General features: G+C 39.1%; 1 protein-coding gene across 5 annotated transcripts in view; it reads right to left on the bottom strand.

Moving 5' to 3' along the window:
- Positions 1-14,981, bottom strand: part of RAPGEF5 (Rap guanine nucleotide exchange factor 5) — a 223,346-nt gene that overhangs the window by 89,891 nt on the left and 118,474 nt on the right. For all 5 annotated transcript variants that reach the window (XR_003795161.1, XM_029233224.1, XM_029233225.1 and 2 more), the window contains exon 9: positions 13,228-13,353. Coding sequence is in view for 4 of the 5 variants with exons in the window: in XM_029233224.1 (XP_029089057.1) it covers positions 13,228-13,353 (126 nt within the window). In the remaining variant the exon portion in view is untranslated. The remainder of the gene's footprint in view (positions 1-13,227; positions 13,354-14,981) is intronic.

Below are 14,981 nucleotides of genomic sequence, written 5' to 3'. Positions count from 1 at the left end.
TAGACTCCTTTATACTTATTTCTAGGAGTTCAAGGCAGTAAGATCTGGAAGTTTTTTTAATTTGTCATTATCTGGGAGTTTTATATCTCAGTCCTGCTCAGGACATTCTGAACTCAGAAAAACAGTTCCAAATATTTAATGACATGACTTGAAATATGGTTTTAACACCCTGACAGCAGGGATACTTCTAGCAGGATGCTAGATCACCATCTGTCCATACCAACAGCATTTCACAAAAAGTAAATTTTTGGAAATTCTAGCCACAGGAGTATTTTTAGAACATAAAAGAACAGAATGATTATTGGCATTGATAGGCATAGTCAATCAGAGTAAAAGATGGCTATTCAAAACCTCCTGAATAATCAACTGGTATCCACTTTAAAATGGCAACATTTCCCCCCAAAGTGTTCAACACTCAGAAGTATGAATGCTGCTGAATTTGGGGGAGGGGGGCGGGTCTTCAATTTAAGACAGGAATTTTAGAGCTAGAAGAAATCGTCGATGTCCAATCTACTACCCTTATAGATGAGAAAACTGAAGCTCAGAGAGGTAATATGACTGACTAAATTCGTGCTCAATATATTTAATTTGTAGGGAGTTTGTTAACAGAATTTCAATTTATCAAGAATAAAATGGATTTTTTAATGCTGGTAACAAAACAGTAAAAGTTTGAAAATATGAAAAAATTTGCATGTGATAACTAATCAAGAAACCTTACTTTTACATTATAAAAATAAATCCCAGCTATATGAAAGACCTGAGTGAAAAGTGCAACTCTAGAAGAAATAGAAGAAAATAAAATTGAGTATCTAGCCACAGAATTCGGAAGAACTCTCTGATTTTAAAGGTGATTTTTGAAATTAAAAAAACATGAATCAAGAGTTTTGCTCATATATGTATAAAAATAATAAGAAAAAAACTCGGCAAAACTACATATAACAAATATTACAAAGATTAATGTCCTTAACATATAAAAAGCTTATTCAAATCAATAAGAAAAATCCCAATGGAAAAATGGGCAAAGGAGGTGAATAGATTATTTACAGAAGAAATATAACTGGATTGATATAAATTGCAAGTATTCAACCTCACTAGAAAAGAAATGTAAATTTGAACAAGATAATACTGGTCCTTGCCATCAGCCCGACAAGAATACTTCGTTTCTCCTTCTAAGAATCGTAATAATCAATGTGGGTGAGGGTATTACAAAATAAGTACTTTAATGTAGTGCTAATGTATGGGAAAACTGGAACAAGCTTTATGGAGCGTAGCTGAGCGAAAAACATAAAAGAGATTAATGCAGTTCATACCTGTGAGTAGTAATTACTCAGCTAGGAACTTATCCTTAAGAAATATAAATTTACATAAAGATTTTTTTAGAGATGTGCATCTCAGATCACTTATAACAGCAAAAATTTGAAAACCTATTTGCCCCCAAATGGGAAGAGTAAGTAAGTGAAGTATGTTATGGAAACGTAAGGAAAGCCTCATAATGTATACACTGATATAATTGGGAAGGCGAGAGGAAATCGTAGTTAGTTCTCACTAAATTTTTCTGTTCTTCCTTGTAGCTTTCTATGATTTCTAAATTCTCTACAAAAGGCACGTATTACTTTACTATTAGTAGAACAATTTTAAACAGTCTTTAACAGAAATGTGCTATAAATTCCTGCAAGTTGCCTGATGCCTTGTTCTGGCATTGCCTTGTTCTGGTCAAACACCTATAAACCTCAAGAATGAAGCATGTTTTCAAAAACAAATTCAATCAGTAAAACAGGACAAGAACTATATACAGTATTCTAATTAAAATATATTTTGTAACTAGAAAATGGGGAGAGAGGAAAATGGTAAACACCAACAATATGTAACTCTCTTTAGATATGAGATCTGTGATATTTGCCATTTATGATTTGTGTCCTTACGTGGTCAGAACCCAGGAAGTAAAAGAGATGATGTTTAATTTAGCAAATACCTCACCAGAAGGCAAAGAAACAATTTTCTAGAAACAAACACCGTATTCAGAGTACACCCCTTACTTTCTTCTGTCTGCGTATCGCCCTTCTTCACTCTCGTGTCTTTGTTTTCTCATCTTTCTCCCTCATTAACAGTGGGTGGCTTGGGGGCTCAAATCATATCTTGTTCACTTATGTCTCTGTTCTACTGTGTGTGATGCCTGGTTCATCAGTGCTTAACAAATGCTTTTCTCAATGAATATAGGCAAGAATAAATCTTGGCCAAGTACTTTAAAAATCTGCTCTATATATGAAAAGGAGAAAGTTCTACTGAAATTAAAAATTATTTAGGCCCTAGACAAAGTCAACTTTATGTGCCATGGCTGAATAGCCACTACTGGTAGCAGCAAGCTGAACAGCTATCTGGCTGTCTCCATCTTCATCGAGTAGGATTCTTTCTAATCATCTGTATGAGCTCAAACACGGGAATCTGAAATAAACTTCTAATGATGGAGAAGCTAAGTGTCTGATTGATGAGGGACGCTGGTGTCTGTCTGAAGACCTCACTGCAGTTAGGTAAGTGAGTGAATTCCCCGGAGTCGGTGGGTCACCATATCCAGCTAAGGAATGCACAGTTAATTCCCTCTGAGTCTTCCATAGGCCTGTGCTACCTAACTTTTCTTTTCTTTCTAGGGTCCCCCAGACCGGGAGGTCTGCAGTTGCCATGCTCCATCACTCAGAAGGAAAAGACACCAGTCTTGGCTTTTCTTCTGGAGTGGAGCCCTCTCAAAACTTAGGTTTAGGCCAAAACGGGATCAACAAAACTCACTACACTCTTCCCCGGAGATTCTGGCATAGCTAGGTGTGGTACCTAAAAGCAGAAGTCAGAGCTCAGAGGCAGGAACGGCAAACCAGAGGCTGGGGCCAGGGGAATAAGCCGCTGCAGATGTTGCCTACACCTAGGGCCGGTCAGATCTTTATTAAGAAGGATTTTTCCAGGGTGTGGCGAACTTTTCTCAGGTCTCTGCACATCTCCTCCATATGCCAAGAGTATGAATAATACTGAAGGACAGGAATTGGAGATTTACTGACTTGGGACAGAAGTGGGGTCTACTTAAAATTGGGATACAAGTCAGATGAGACTGACAAATTACAATGGAAATGGCATTTAACAGTTCAACGAGTCATGAAACGTGTCCGCCCGCAAGCATCTGGCATTCAGGTATATTCCTTAAAAGACAATCAGAATAAAATTGGCTCTCTACTTTATTCCAAAGTTTCTTCTCTTGGATTTTAAGGGTTAGTTAGAATTCTGTCTCATCTAAGCTCAAAAGCTTCCCTTGTCCACCTCGGTGTACCCCTTAACCTCGAACTTGTAGGTAGAAATCAGCACCAACTTGGGCCATGCGTGCTCTGTCCCTGCCATTCCATATCCTGTAGTTCTATTCATGCACATCTTTTAAAATTCCAGTCATACAAATTACGAGAGGAGACAGTATTATCTCCATGCCTTCAATTACCCTCTCGGTTCCCATGATTTTAGAGTTATACCTGAGTACTGTTTTAACACGGAGATCATTTTTAGATCTGTGCTTCCCTATGAGTGTTTAATGAGAAGCACTGAATGCTCCCATTTATTTTTGTTGACAAAACCGTGCCTGTGTTCAGGACTTGCTGTGTTAATTTTCTGATGGGATAAGTGCTAATTAGTAGGAGAGAAGTAGTTCAGCAGAAATGCTTTATTGGAGCAAGGGTCATTTCAGTCAGGCTAGTCTCCATTAGAGTCCCACAACATATACCTTCAGAAACACAAAGAGTTAAAAGCACAAAGACTGAGTTACACCTTTCCCTAACAAACCTGAAGGATCTCTGATAATGACTATTTTAATTAATGATCTTTTGCTTCTGATAACAGAGGCTAAAAGGTACACATTTTACTAGAAGAATATTATCAATGGAAATATTTCAAAATCTTCTTGTGATTAATGAACTTCCGACAGAATTAATGGAGTGTAAAGTACTTATTGCCCATTTCAGAGGATACTCTTTATAATCCTATTTAGCAGGTACCAGTTTCTGGGTGAAACTTTTTCTTACCTAATGAAGACGCATCACATCAAAAAAGTTCTTTCCAATGCCTATGATTATCATAGGAAAACTCCAGGATACTCAGATTGATTGCAAAAAATAACACATCCTCACAATCCCCCGACTCGTAGTAACAGTAAGTTCACCGAGCAGGGAGAAAGTGATAGCATCCATCAACCATAAAATTCAGTTTGGGATTTTATTATGCATTGTACCATCTGGGGGTCATTAGAATTCTTTATGCACAAGAGTATCAATATAAACCTTGTTTTGCCTCTATAAATCCTACCCAAGGCAAGATCAAGCAAGGTTTAACGAGTCATCCGTGTGATTTTGATCTCACAGGGTCAAATTTTACCTGGACACCTTCCACCCCACCCCCACCTGGGAGGTCACTAAGATATGCTTCTGTGACTCATTAAGTTTTCAAGAGACCTTCCTTAGAGATCCCTACCCCCGAGCCACTTCCTGCTCCTCTTAACTGTGGTTCACTCCCTCTCTTTATTTCTTGGATCTGGAGGAGCCCCTGATCCTTTATCCTGACTCAGCTCACCTCAATCATGCCCAGCCATTCCTGGAACCTGAACAAAGAGGATACTTACAAGGCTTTGTTAAAATTGTTGAGCCTTGTTCACTTAGTTACTAGGAATGTACAATAAATGAACAGACATGTCATATCTTATTTCTCCTTTTTTTTTTTTTAATACAGGAGGGAAAGATTGGAAAAGAAAAAAAGAAAGAAAAAGGCCACAAAAACCTATCCCAGGTAAACCTAAGTGTGACAGCATTAACTTCTACGGACCCAAACAAGTCTTTTTTTGCTACAGTAATGGAGTGGGTGATTTTTTTAAAAATTAAAGACAAATTTTTATGTAACGACAAATAAGAACATGGTCATGTTTTAAGTAAAATACGGGTATTTAACATGATTTATTAGAAAAATATGTACTGTACATTTACCCACAGTCTGTTATGTTCTGTTACGATATTTTCAGCAATCTTCTATTTTTGCCATCTTAGAACAACATCTAGCGCTGCTGTATGCCAGATGGAATTTTTCCTTTCCACCCACTTCCCAATGCAAAAGGAAAAAAAGGTTCTTTGCATCCCACATGGAAATCTTTTATAAATTTCTTTTCCTCATCTTTATCAACTGAAGTATCTGAATCTCTCAGAAATCACCAAACTCTGGCTGAATCAATGTGCAGCAAATATCGTGCAGCAGAGTAAGTACATTTAATGTGAACATACATGCCTGCGGGGTGTTAATTAACAGAGAGTATTCACATTACATGCAAGTTCAAAATTCATTTCTATAAAAGCAGGACTGAATCAGTCAATTTTTTCAAGAAAAATGATGATGTAGTATATTTAATAAGTTAAGAGTAGAGCTATCATTGGACATTCTGTCTTCACAGCAAAGCTTTACTGTTTATGCTGGTTCCTGTTTTATGTAGTAAAACCAAGAGAGGACTATGAGGAAAGGAGAGTCAGAAAGCTTTGAAAGGAGTGCGCGCGTGACCCATTCTTTGCTAGCAAACCCATCCCCACACAGCAGCATAGGAATCTCAAAAATTCACATCTAATCATCTTTCTCTCTCTTGTTTACATTCTTCACAAAAGCTCTGTATCGCTCTTAGCACGCCGTTTTTGGCTAGGCCTTTAGGTAATGCCTTGCATCCTCTGGCCCTCCCCGCCCTCTGACCCCTTGGCTTCAGCCACTAGTTCTGCCTGCAGGGCTGCATCCTCCTCTCTCTGCATCAGGCCCTTCCTGTCCTCACCCATGCTCGCTCTCCGCTGCCTGGGATGCCCATTCTTCCTCACTTCTCCTGGGAGCTCTTCTGACTCTTCTCTTCTCTTCTTTCTCTTCCTCAGGGACACATGCTTGTCTCCCTAGACCAGCTGAGCTCCCTGTGACAAGCTTCCATAGCACCCTGGAACTTAGCATGCAGGTAACTGTGAACTCAGCCTCTGAATTTCTTGCAGCGTTATCTCCCCAAAAGCAGTGATGTATCAGGGCACTCTTTGGGGAATCAAGGCACAATGTATGTTGGTACCTATGTCTCCATACTCCTTGATGTCTCCATGTTTTACTTCTCTGAGCCTCAGTGGTACACAGTTGTCATAAAGTACTGTCCATCTCTCCGTGAAGGACTGTCCATCTGTCTGTGCATCTTTTCTCTACACTTTTGTCTTAAAGCACCCATTATAAATTCAAATGAAACCAAACCACCAAAGATTTCTAGTGTTACCTGATCAGACAACAACCTACAAAGTATTAATATTGCTATATTAATGCAGACCAGGCCTTGATAGGGGTAGAGAAAAAAAGAATATAAGGTTGCCAGGGGTCTGGAGTGAGGTACACCACTGAGAGGAACAAAAGTCAAAGAAAAATAACCTATTTTTCAATATTTCACCTTAAAGATTTCTTAGACATACTAAAGATGATATGGCTATTTTATTTTTACAAGTAGAAGAAATGAATAAACCTGGGGAGCAGCATCTGTACCATAGGGAATCCAAGATCCACTGAGAATATGGCTTTGATAAATCAAACTAACTGAGACAGTATCCATTTTCTTAACTGGGCCTTTAAAAAAGAAACTTGAATATTTTCAGAAAAATAAATGAGTATCATAAGGACAAGTCCCTCTCCGCTTAAAATGTTAAAAACGTTAAAAACTGAAACTAATATTTTAAAAATGTTGAGACTTGCAGTGGGCTTTCTGTGAGAACCTAAAAATCCAGCTAATGGGCAGATGGCCCCCCAGGTGGCATGAGCACAGCACTGATGTCCACTGGCTGCCATTTTTCCGGAAGGAAAAAAACGAAACAAAAGCAGAATTTAAAGTGAACCAAACTTGTAAACCTTGCTTTTGAAAACAGAGAACTTCTTTTTGGATTGCTGCCACTGTGAATAGGTCTACCAGAGGTATTTCCCTCTCCCTGAAGGCCTGGGAAATGTGTGGTTCACTTGTTTTCCAAGTGTGAATTTGTTTCTCCAGCTAGACTGTAAACTTCTTGGAGGCAAGACCTATCTTCTATCACTTTCGTGGTTACTCTGTGACCAAATTAATCCAGATTAAAAATGAACCAAAACAACTCGCTCAAGGAAGCCTATTTCCTCTAAAAAGGTATGTATGTTAGTACCAAACCAACACAAAGTCGGGATTTTGTCATTAAGAAAAATACATGGTTTCTACACAGAATTTCTCAGCAGTGGGCAACTTAATATATTATGACTTGCCTAATACATTTGAATTCTGGCTTTCAATACTAAGCAATAATGTTATAACATTCTATTTGTCTTTAGTTTCCTGGTTAAACTAAATTACTGGTGAACTCCAAATAATGCCATGATTGGTCTTAACTTTACTCGCTTAGATGTATAATGCAAGTTTGAATACAGAATGATAAAACCATTTCCTTTTAGTATTTCACGTAGAGTATAAAGAGGGCTTTCACTTTATATTAAGCTGCTTTTTTTTTTTTTTTTTTTTTTTTTTTTAAGCAATAGACCAAATGAAATGCAGAGACCAACTTCTAGTGTGTGCAATAAGAGTAGCGGTAGCCAGAATACTCCAACCCACTTCTGCCCTAGTAATCCACAACCAGCAAACCCTTTGACGCAAGCAGGAGTCCAGGATGAGGCTGCAGGAAACAGGGGAAAGGAAATTCCGGTTGAAGTTGAGAGATAGGGACCCTACCCTGGCAGCAGGCTATGCCAAGATTCATTTTCAGAACGTGTAAAATCCCCTTCCCACCCATATTTCATGAGTGAATTGGAAAAGGGGAAGGAAGTAGGGTGGGTCCCCAGACATAACAAAGGAACTGAAGAAAGCAGGGTGGGGAGAGGGAGGTATACAGACAGGGTCCCCAGGGAAAGCATCACTTAGCACGGCTCTCACATACGTTTTACAGACCTTCATTTCTGCAGTTTGGAAATTAGGAAGTCAAGTTCAGGAGCTGCTTGTTAGTATTTCTACTCTACAGGTTAATACACTACAAAGCATAAACGACATTTCAGGAAAAACTGAGTTTCGGTTTTCTGGTAAACAGTGCGGCGGTATGCCATTAAACAGCACCCACATCTAGATGTATACTTTAATCCAGCTATTTCACAGATACTAAATGTGAACAGTTTATACACTTTAAAAAGTTAGGACTCAAAATAAGCTAGTAGCTTAGCATTCCCTTTTCATTTTTCCTTCCCACACTTCACCACCACCATCCCTTCAACATGTAGCCGTCTGTCTTTCCTTCAGGGCTGTCCTCCTAGTGGTGCCTCTTTCTCAGGACTATCATGATTCTTGTCATCTCAGCTTCCTGTCCTCCTACCAGGCCTCCCTCCGGTGATGACAGCTGAGAGAAGATGCCACCCAGGGGCAGTCAGACTTGAGTTCACACTTACCCCAGCTCTGCTTAATCACTCACCAGCCTCAGCTTTCTGACTCATCACACTGAAATAATATCGTTTACCTCACAGAAGGGCCCCCTCATCCTACTTTCTTATGAAAACTAACAAAACAAGTCAATGCCTCTTCATTATTTCTAGAATGAAGTGAAACGTCTCAGCCCTCAAAATCCTCCACAGTCTGGTCCCAATCTCATTTCTCACTAACTTTTCCATCTCCTGAATCCTTGTCACCATCTCCCTTACCCCCATTCTTGGTACCCTGGTGACAGAATGGTTTCGCTTTCCAAAAAATACCTTGTATTTTTAGACATTTCTGTGCATTTTCTAATGCTATTCTTTCCTCCAGGAATGCTCTTCTTCAGTTTGGATTGTTTAAATCCAACCTAAAACCTACTTTAAGGTCCACATCAAACTCAACCACTGCCATGAGAAAGAATCCTGTTTCCCCAGGTGTAATTTCTTCCTCTGACACCCATGTATCTCTCTGGGGATTATCACCACTGCCTCCTTGTATTGCTGTTATTTGTGTCAGTATCTTTTCTCCACAACCTGACTTATACTCCTTCAGGTAGGAACCACCATGGTTTTTCTGGATCCCCTACAACATCAGCTTCAATAAAGGTGTACTGAATGAATAAACGACCAAGAGTATTCTAGAATAACAGTATAGAAACACCAACTCAGACTATGGGTTAGGAGAGCATCTCTAAAATCACAGTTAGTTCTGAAGGAGGCACACACATCATTGCAGCCAATGCCAAAGCTTTGGCCAAATAATTTAGTTCATTTTGAGGTTACCAGAGATTCTCTGTGCTTAAGGTATTGTCCAAGTATCTGGGTCTCAGAAGAAGTAGTCTCCATACTGTTAGCCAGAAACTCCATCAAACAATTTGTTAACGAGATAAACAGTGTTCTGTAGCAATAAATCTCAGACACTTGAAACACACTGCAGGACAACAAAACAAGGTAAATGTCTATGTAGCTTTTTGGCAAAGGTGACCAACCACTCTGGTGATAAACAGAACTTTCTCATGTCTGTACCAGGAAACCGTAATAGCAAATTCAAAAACTGCTTAGTATAAATTAGCACACACATTCCCCCATTATCCCCCATTGATAATTGGCAGAATTATCAAATTCTGCCAATTTTACCATCTAAACGACTCAACATCTGTGGTCTTCTCATTTCCCAGAGCTGCCACCCTGCTTCAGGCTTACATCTCGTACCTGACTCACAACAATAGCTCTCTAAGGGTTCTCTCCAACACTTCCCTGTTCCCCACTCAATTTTTCCTCTAAACCAATGCCAGAGAGATCTTAAACAGACCACATCTGATTATGCCACTTCCCTTCTTTGATGGCTTTCCTTTACCAGAAAGGCAAGTCTAAACTCCTTAGAGTGGGCTGCCAGGTCTTTCACAACTTACAGCCCACCTCACCCCACCTCATTTCCCAAGAATTGCCCAGGGCTCAACTCATGTGCCTTCCTGCTGGTCCCTCTGCCTAAACTGCTCTCCCTTGTCCTGCCCTTCTATGACCATTAGTCATTCTTCAAGCTCAAGCTCAAAAGTCCCCATTTGGTAACACGTGCCCCTTCCTCTATGGATATAATCATAGAATTAAGCCTAGAAAATATGATGCCCACATAAGAGGCAATTTCTTTAGAGAATTAATGGCCAAATGTTAATCTCACTCTCATAATGTTTATAAGAAACAGCCATTTCTGTCCCCTTCTTAAAGTTCTCACAGAATTTTCAACACTTAGGAATGAGTGCTGGCTAATTTTGCCTACAGCTTGTTAATATAAAATAGGAAAACTAAGTGCTTGCTGAGAAACTTGTGATAATTATACATTTAACTTTTTTTAAGTTTCAGAAGCCCCTTGGCAAAAGCACAGAGTCAAGTGTTTCTCTAATTGCATCCATTTATAACCTACTCATGGCGTTTACCAGTTGAAAAAGATATTAGCTATGCCCACTCAGAAATCTCGAAGCCCCTTCAATTTGTAACAAGATGTACCAGCAACAAAAGCTTTATTCCATCAAATTCATGTCTATCTCTATGCAGTAGTAGTACCTCAAAATAGTTGTCTCATTTTCGCATACATGTACAAAAGGGGATGTGACATTCTAGGACTGGAGAAACAAAGTCATTTAGTGAAAAGAATGGCTCAATAGGCAACTGGGATTCTAACTCAAATTTTACCACTGTGCACTTAAATAATTTTGGCCCAGGAATGGTAGATGAGGTAGTTGACGCATTTGAGAATCACAAAAGAAAGGAAATCTGTATGTAACTCTAGGGTTTGGTCGTTATTGTTATAAGAATAGGAAACTGCAGACCGGGTTTACATTAAGTAAACTGCAATTTCCTCTGTATATTCTGTGTGTTATAACTGAGTTTTCATGAACAAGAACAGATGACTGCTATCAAAGAGAAAATGAGGGCAGGAAAAATGAAAATGCTGCATTCATCTCATGGACACTGTGAATTCAGTGGGCAAGCAAAGGTGCCTTTATAACGAGTGCTTAAGGCATAAAAGAGTGAAAAAAGCTACCAGATGATTTTTATTCCTTATAAATTATTGTAAAAAGTAGAAGCACCTAGTATCAAATATCCTGTTTGGTAGAGTACTATGGAAGTCTCAGCCTTGAGGGTTGATCAGTTCAGACGGTGTCACCCGGCAGGAGGGAGACCACAAAATGGCTAAGTTTGTATTTATCACTAAGGAAGAAAGATCCTTCATAGTCACCTTTCCTGACTTTCAGCTTCAGTAGGAAAAGTCTACACAGAAAAGGCCATCATTCCAATATTTATTGATACATCATCTTTCCTCTCAGAAATGTACACACTTCAGAGCTGTTATTGCATCAATATTATGACATTGATGCAAGAAGTAAAAAAACCTTAGTGTTCTCTTTTACAATCTTAAAATGAAGGTGTAAAGAGACTAGTAAGTACACAACCGCCAGCGGAGTTACGTAAGCAAACCGTCAGCAAACCTTCCACCACTAAATTTCCGTCTCATGGTAAAAGTCCTTATAATAAAGAGCAGCGAGTTCAGATTTCTGTTACTATACATTTGGAGTGTATTATACGCTCATTAGCTGTAACTATAATATTCTGGATTCAACTAATAAGGCAAAGGCAACACAGGTACCTTTTTAATAACCATAAAGCTGTCTGTGGCCTAAGGCTGATGATTTCTCATCTTGGTCAAGTGGTACTCTATCTCCTATTGGTTTGATTTTAAAAGATCTCGCCCTCCCCTCAGGTTGTCACTGATCCACTGAATTGAGTATGCAATCCATTGTAAACTATGTCATCCATTTTAAGGACCACTAAGAAAGAAAAATGTTCCCAGTTAAACTAGGACATGTTTTCCTATCATCAACTTTAAGACTCATCCTGATTTCGGACATGCTAAGATGTGTGAGGAAAGTGCACCTTGAAATCAATAAAATGTAGCATATGAAAACTACTGCTCTTCTAATTAAAATGAATCGAAAGGAATATTGTTTTGAGAAATTTAGGACATGAACCAGGATATTCAACTATTCTAAGGACGCAGAAGAAGTTAGGGGTCAGTCTTAGATATACATGCAGTCAACCTTCAGGGTGCTTTTTAACAATTCAAACAAGTCCCTTAACTTTTCAGTAGTACCTACCGAGGTGAAGGCTCCTGAGACCTCCACTCGCACTTAAAGCCAATGGTCACCTCTAAGATCATTGCAATCACAAGGCTTTGAAACTGCTAATTATTCTCCCCCTTGAGACACCGACGCTAACGACTTGCCGAATGGTTAGAGATGCGTTACCGTCATCAAACTAAACAGCGTGCCATCCTTGGACTTCTCACCTCCTCTCCAGCTCAGTAAATCCCTGGCCTTTCTACTGATGGCCTTGGAGCAGAAAAAGCACGAAACAATATTTTTCCCCCTTGGAAAGGGTTGAAAATAAAACTCCAAGAAAAAATTAAAGTCAGAGAAAAGAGATGTTCATAAACACTGAGGAATTTTTCCCCTTCATGAGCAATCCTGGAGAGCTTAGCACGGAGAGTGAAGCCTTACAAACAACAGCAAGAAGTCAACAGACAACAATGTAAAGCAGAAGAAAGCGGTCCCATTGTCTCCCTAGCATGACGGGAGCGTTCTCAGTTCTAAGGCTCAATCTGAATAACTGCTTTCAGGAGAACTGAGCAGAGCGTCCCTTTCCTCCAGTTGAGCTACATCCAAACAATATAACTCTCGTTGGAACACGAACGCTCACAAGACACTGGGAAAACTCCCTTCTGACTCTCTCACTTAGTGTGAGCATCTAGAAACTGTTCGTCCATTCTCATCTGTCTCTTGTGACCTAGGATGCATTTGTTTGATAACTAGATTCACCCCCTGTGCTAAATATAAAAGTACATCGTAATGTTCTCTCAAAACTCTTATTCCACAAACTATCTGATGGGGTGAAACTCCCCAAGTCAAACCTGAAAGCCATCAAATAGACATGCATTCTTTGCTCCCACATATTTGCTCCCATGCATTCTTATATTTCTACATGATTTACTTCTGTGAAGAGATCTCTTACAAAACCACTGGCTTAGAAAATTACAGTAGTTGTCATTTTTTACTAAGAAGCATGCTTTGTGGGGGGGGGTGAAAAACCCCAAACCTAAAGAACTTAAAATAAAATATTCTTTCCTTCAAACATACAAGCAGGCAGAAACATTTTCCACCCCTTCAAACCCGCATCCCCAAGAGGAAAAGGGCTTACATGTTCAGACTTCTCCTGTTCTTTTTTGTCCGTCTGCAAAAATTGACAGTTTTCTCTTGCCAGCTTCTGGACCAGTTCAATTCGCCCGATATCATCTCTCTCCTGAAGTTTGCATATCATCCCAGCCTTAAGAGTTGGAGAAAAAGCAAAGATATACTTAAATCCACAGTCCCAGGACATGACACCACTGCAAAGTTCACCTTATAACAGACTCATCTTCTCTGTCGCCTGGATTAAATCATGGTCTTGGTAAAATATTTTGCCTTTCCAAAATTGAAATTGTAGTATCTTAACCTAATGCCTCACCAAAAGACTTAAAGTGAGATCATTTATCAGTCTACTTTAAGAGAGTGAAAGGCAGAGCAAACTAAATCATTTGCTACTAAAGGGCGCTCCTGATATGCCACTATTTGTTCCTGACAGCCTGTTTCCTGTTACATAAGCCCAGCAAGAGGTTAAAAACTCATGGGAAAGTTAGCCAGGAATTACTCTGGCAATAAGGGTGAAGTGATAGAGTACTAAAAATAACAGTACATAACCTCCTAATTCCTCAGCTCCACCAGCTCATTCCATGTACAAATTCACAGTCCACAAGAAGATCACAAGATAATTCTTCTGTTTTCATAACTGGAAAGTTACTATGGGGCATTATTAGTAAAATACCTCCAATGTTGCATAAAATCTGGTGGAAAAGTTTATTAAAAATAAACTGCAAAAAGAAAGCTTCAAATTTCATCAGGGCTGAGAAATGGTCCACAAAGCATCATACTTTTTATTATACCCACGTTACCAAATAATAATAATATGAAGAAGGAGAATCTAGGACTTTGATCAGAAACAAAAAATGGTTACATCACACACATTATGAACTGTTTCTGCTCAAATTCTTTCAAAAATGGTTCACACTGACATATCAGGACACGATCTAAAAGGAAATCAGAAGTTACTCTTGGCAGGAACAGCCAAAACTATCAAGTCTTTGTTTTACGCTATACAATCTATAGGATTCGAATGGACCCAGCAACATGACCAAATATGGAGAAGGGGGCAGCAAGTGATCACAGTTTCAGGGTCTTAACAGTTTGTACTAAAGACACACATTTTGTTGAGTGGGCATCAGTAAAATGGAATTTTCCATTCAAAGCAATGACTAAGTATTTATTCCTAAGGGCAAGGACATCACCTTAACTAGCAGTTTCTCCAACAAATAGGAAGGAAACAAACAAACAAAATCACTGACGTGGCCCAACTCAGATTCCCATGGAACAGCAAGTGGAATTCCTCCACCAAAGTCAGACATTTATGTTTACAGCATCCTTCACAAGTGGTCTTCCAGTTTGTCTCCAAGGTTTCCAAGGACAAGGATCTCAGTGTATCTTAAGACAGCCTGTGCAGTGCTGGAGAGCCAGAATTATTGGAAAGTCCCTTATCATGCTAGGCAAAATGCTGAAACCACTGAACTTCAAACAATGAGTACTAGTATTGCCTTTAAAGCAATTGAAAGTATGTCTATTTTTTATCCAATATGACAAACTTCCAAATATTTAAATACCACTATCTATGATATCCTCCTTTCATTCACTCACTCATTCAACTGATTTTATTTGAACCACCACCATGTGCCAAGATCTGTTACAGGTTCTAGGGATACACTGGTCAATAATAATAAAAACAAAGTCCCACATGTCATGGAGCTTATATTCACCAGGGGATGTGGATTATATAACATCCAGATATGAAACAGCAGATGGTAA

The sequence above is a fragment of the Monodon monoceros genome, unplaced genomic scaffold (genome assembly GCF_005190385.1).
Source record: "Monodon monoceros isolate NGI ecotype Baffin Bay Population unplaced genomic scaffold, NGI_Narwhal_1 Super_Scaffold_2, whole genome shotgun sequence".
Lineage (NCBI taxonomy): Eukaryota > Metazoa > Chordata > Mammalia > Artiodactyla > Monodontidae > Monodon > Monodon monoceros.
Note: the sequence above shows the minus strand (reverse complement) of the source record. Positions and strands in the feature narration are given on the sequence as shown.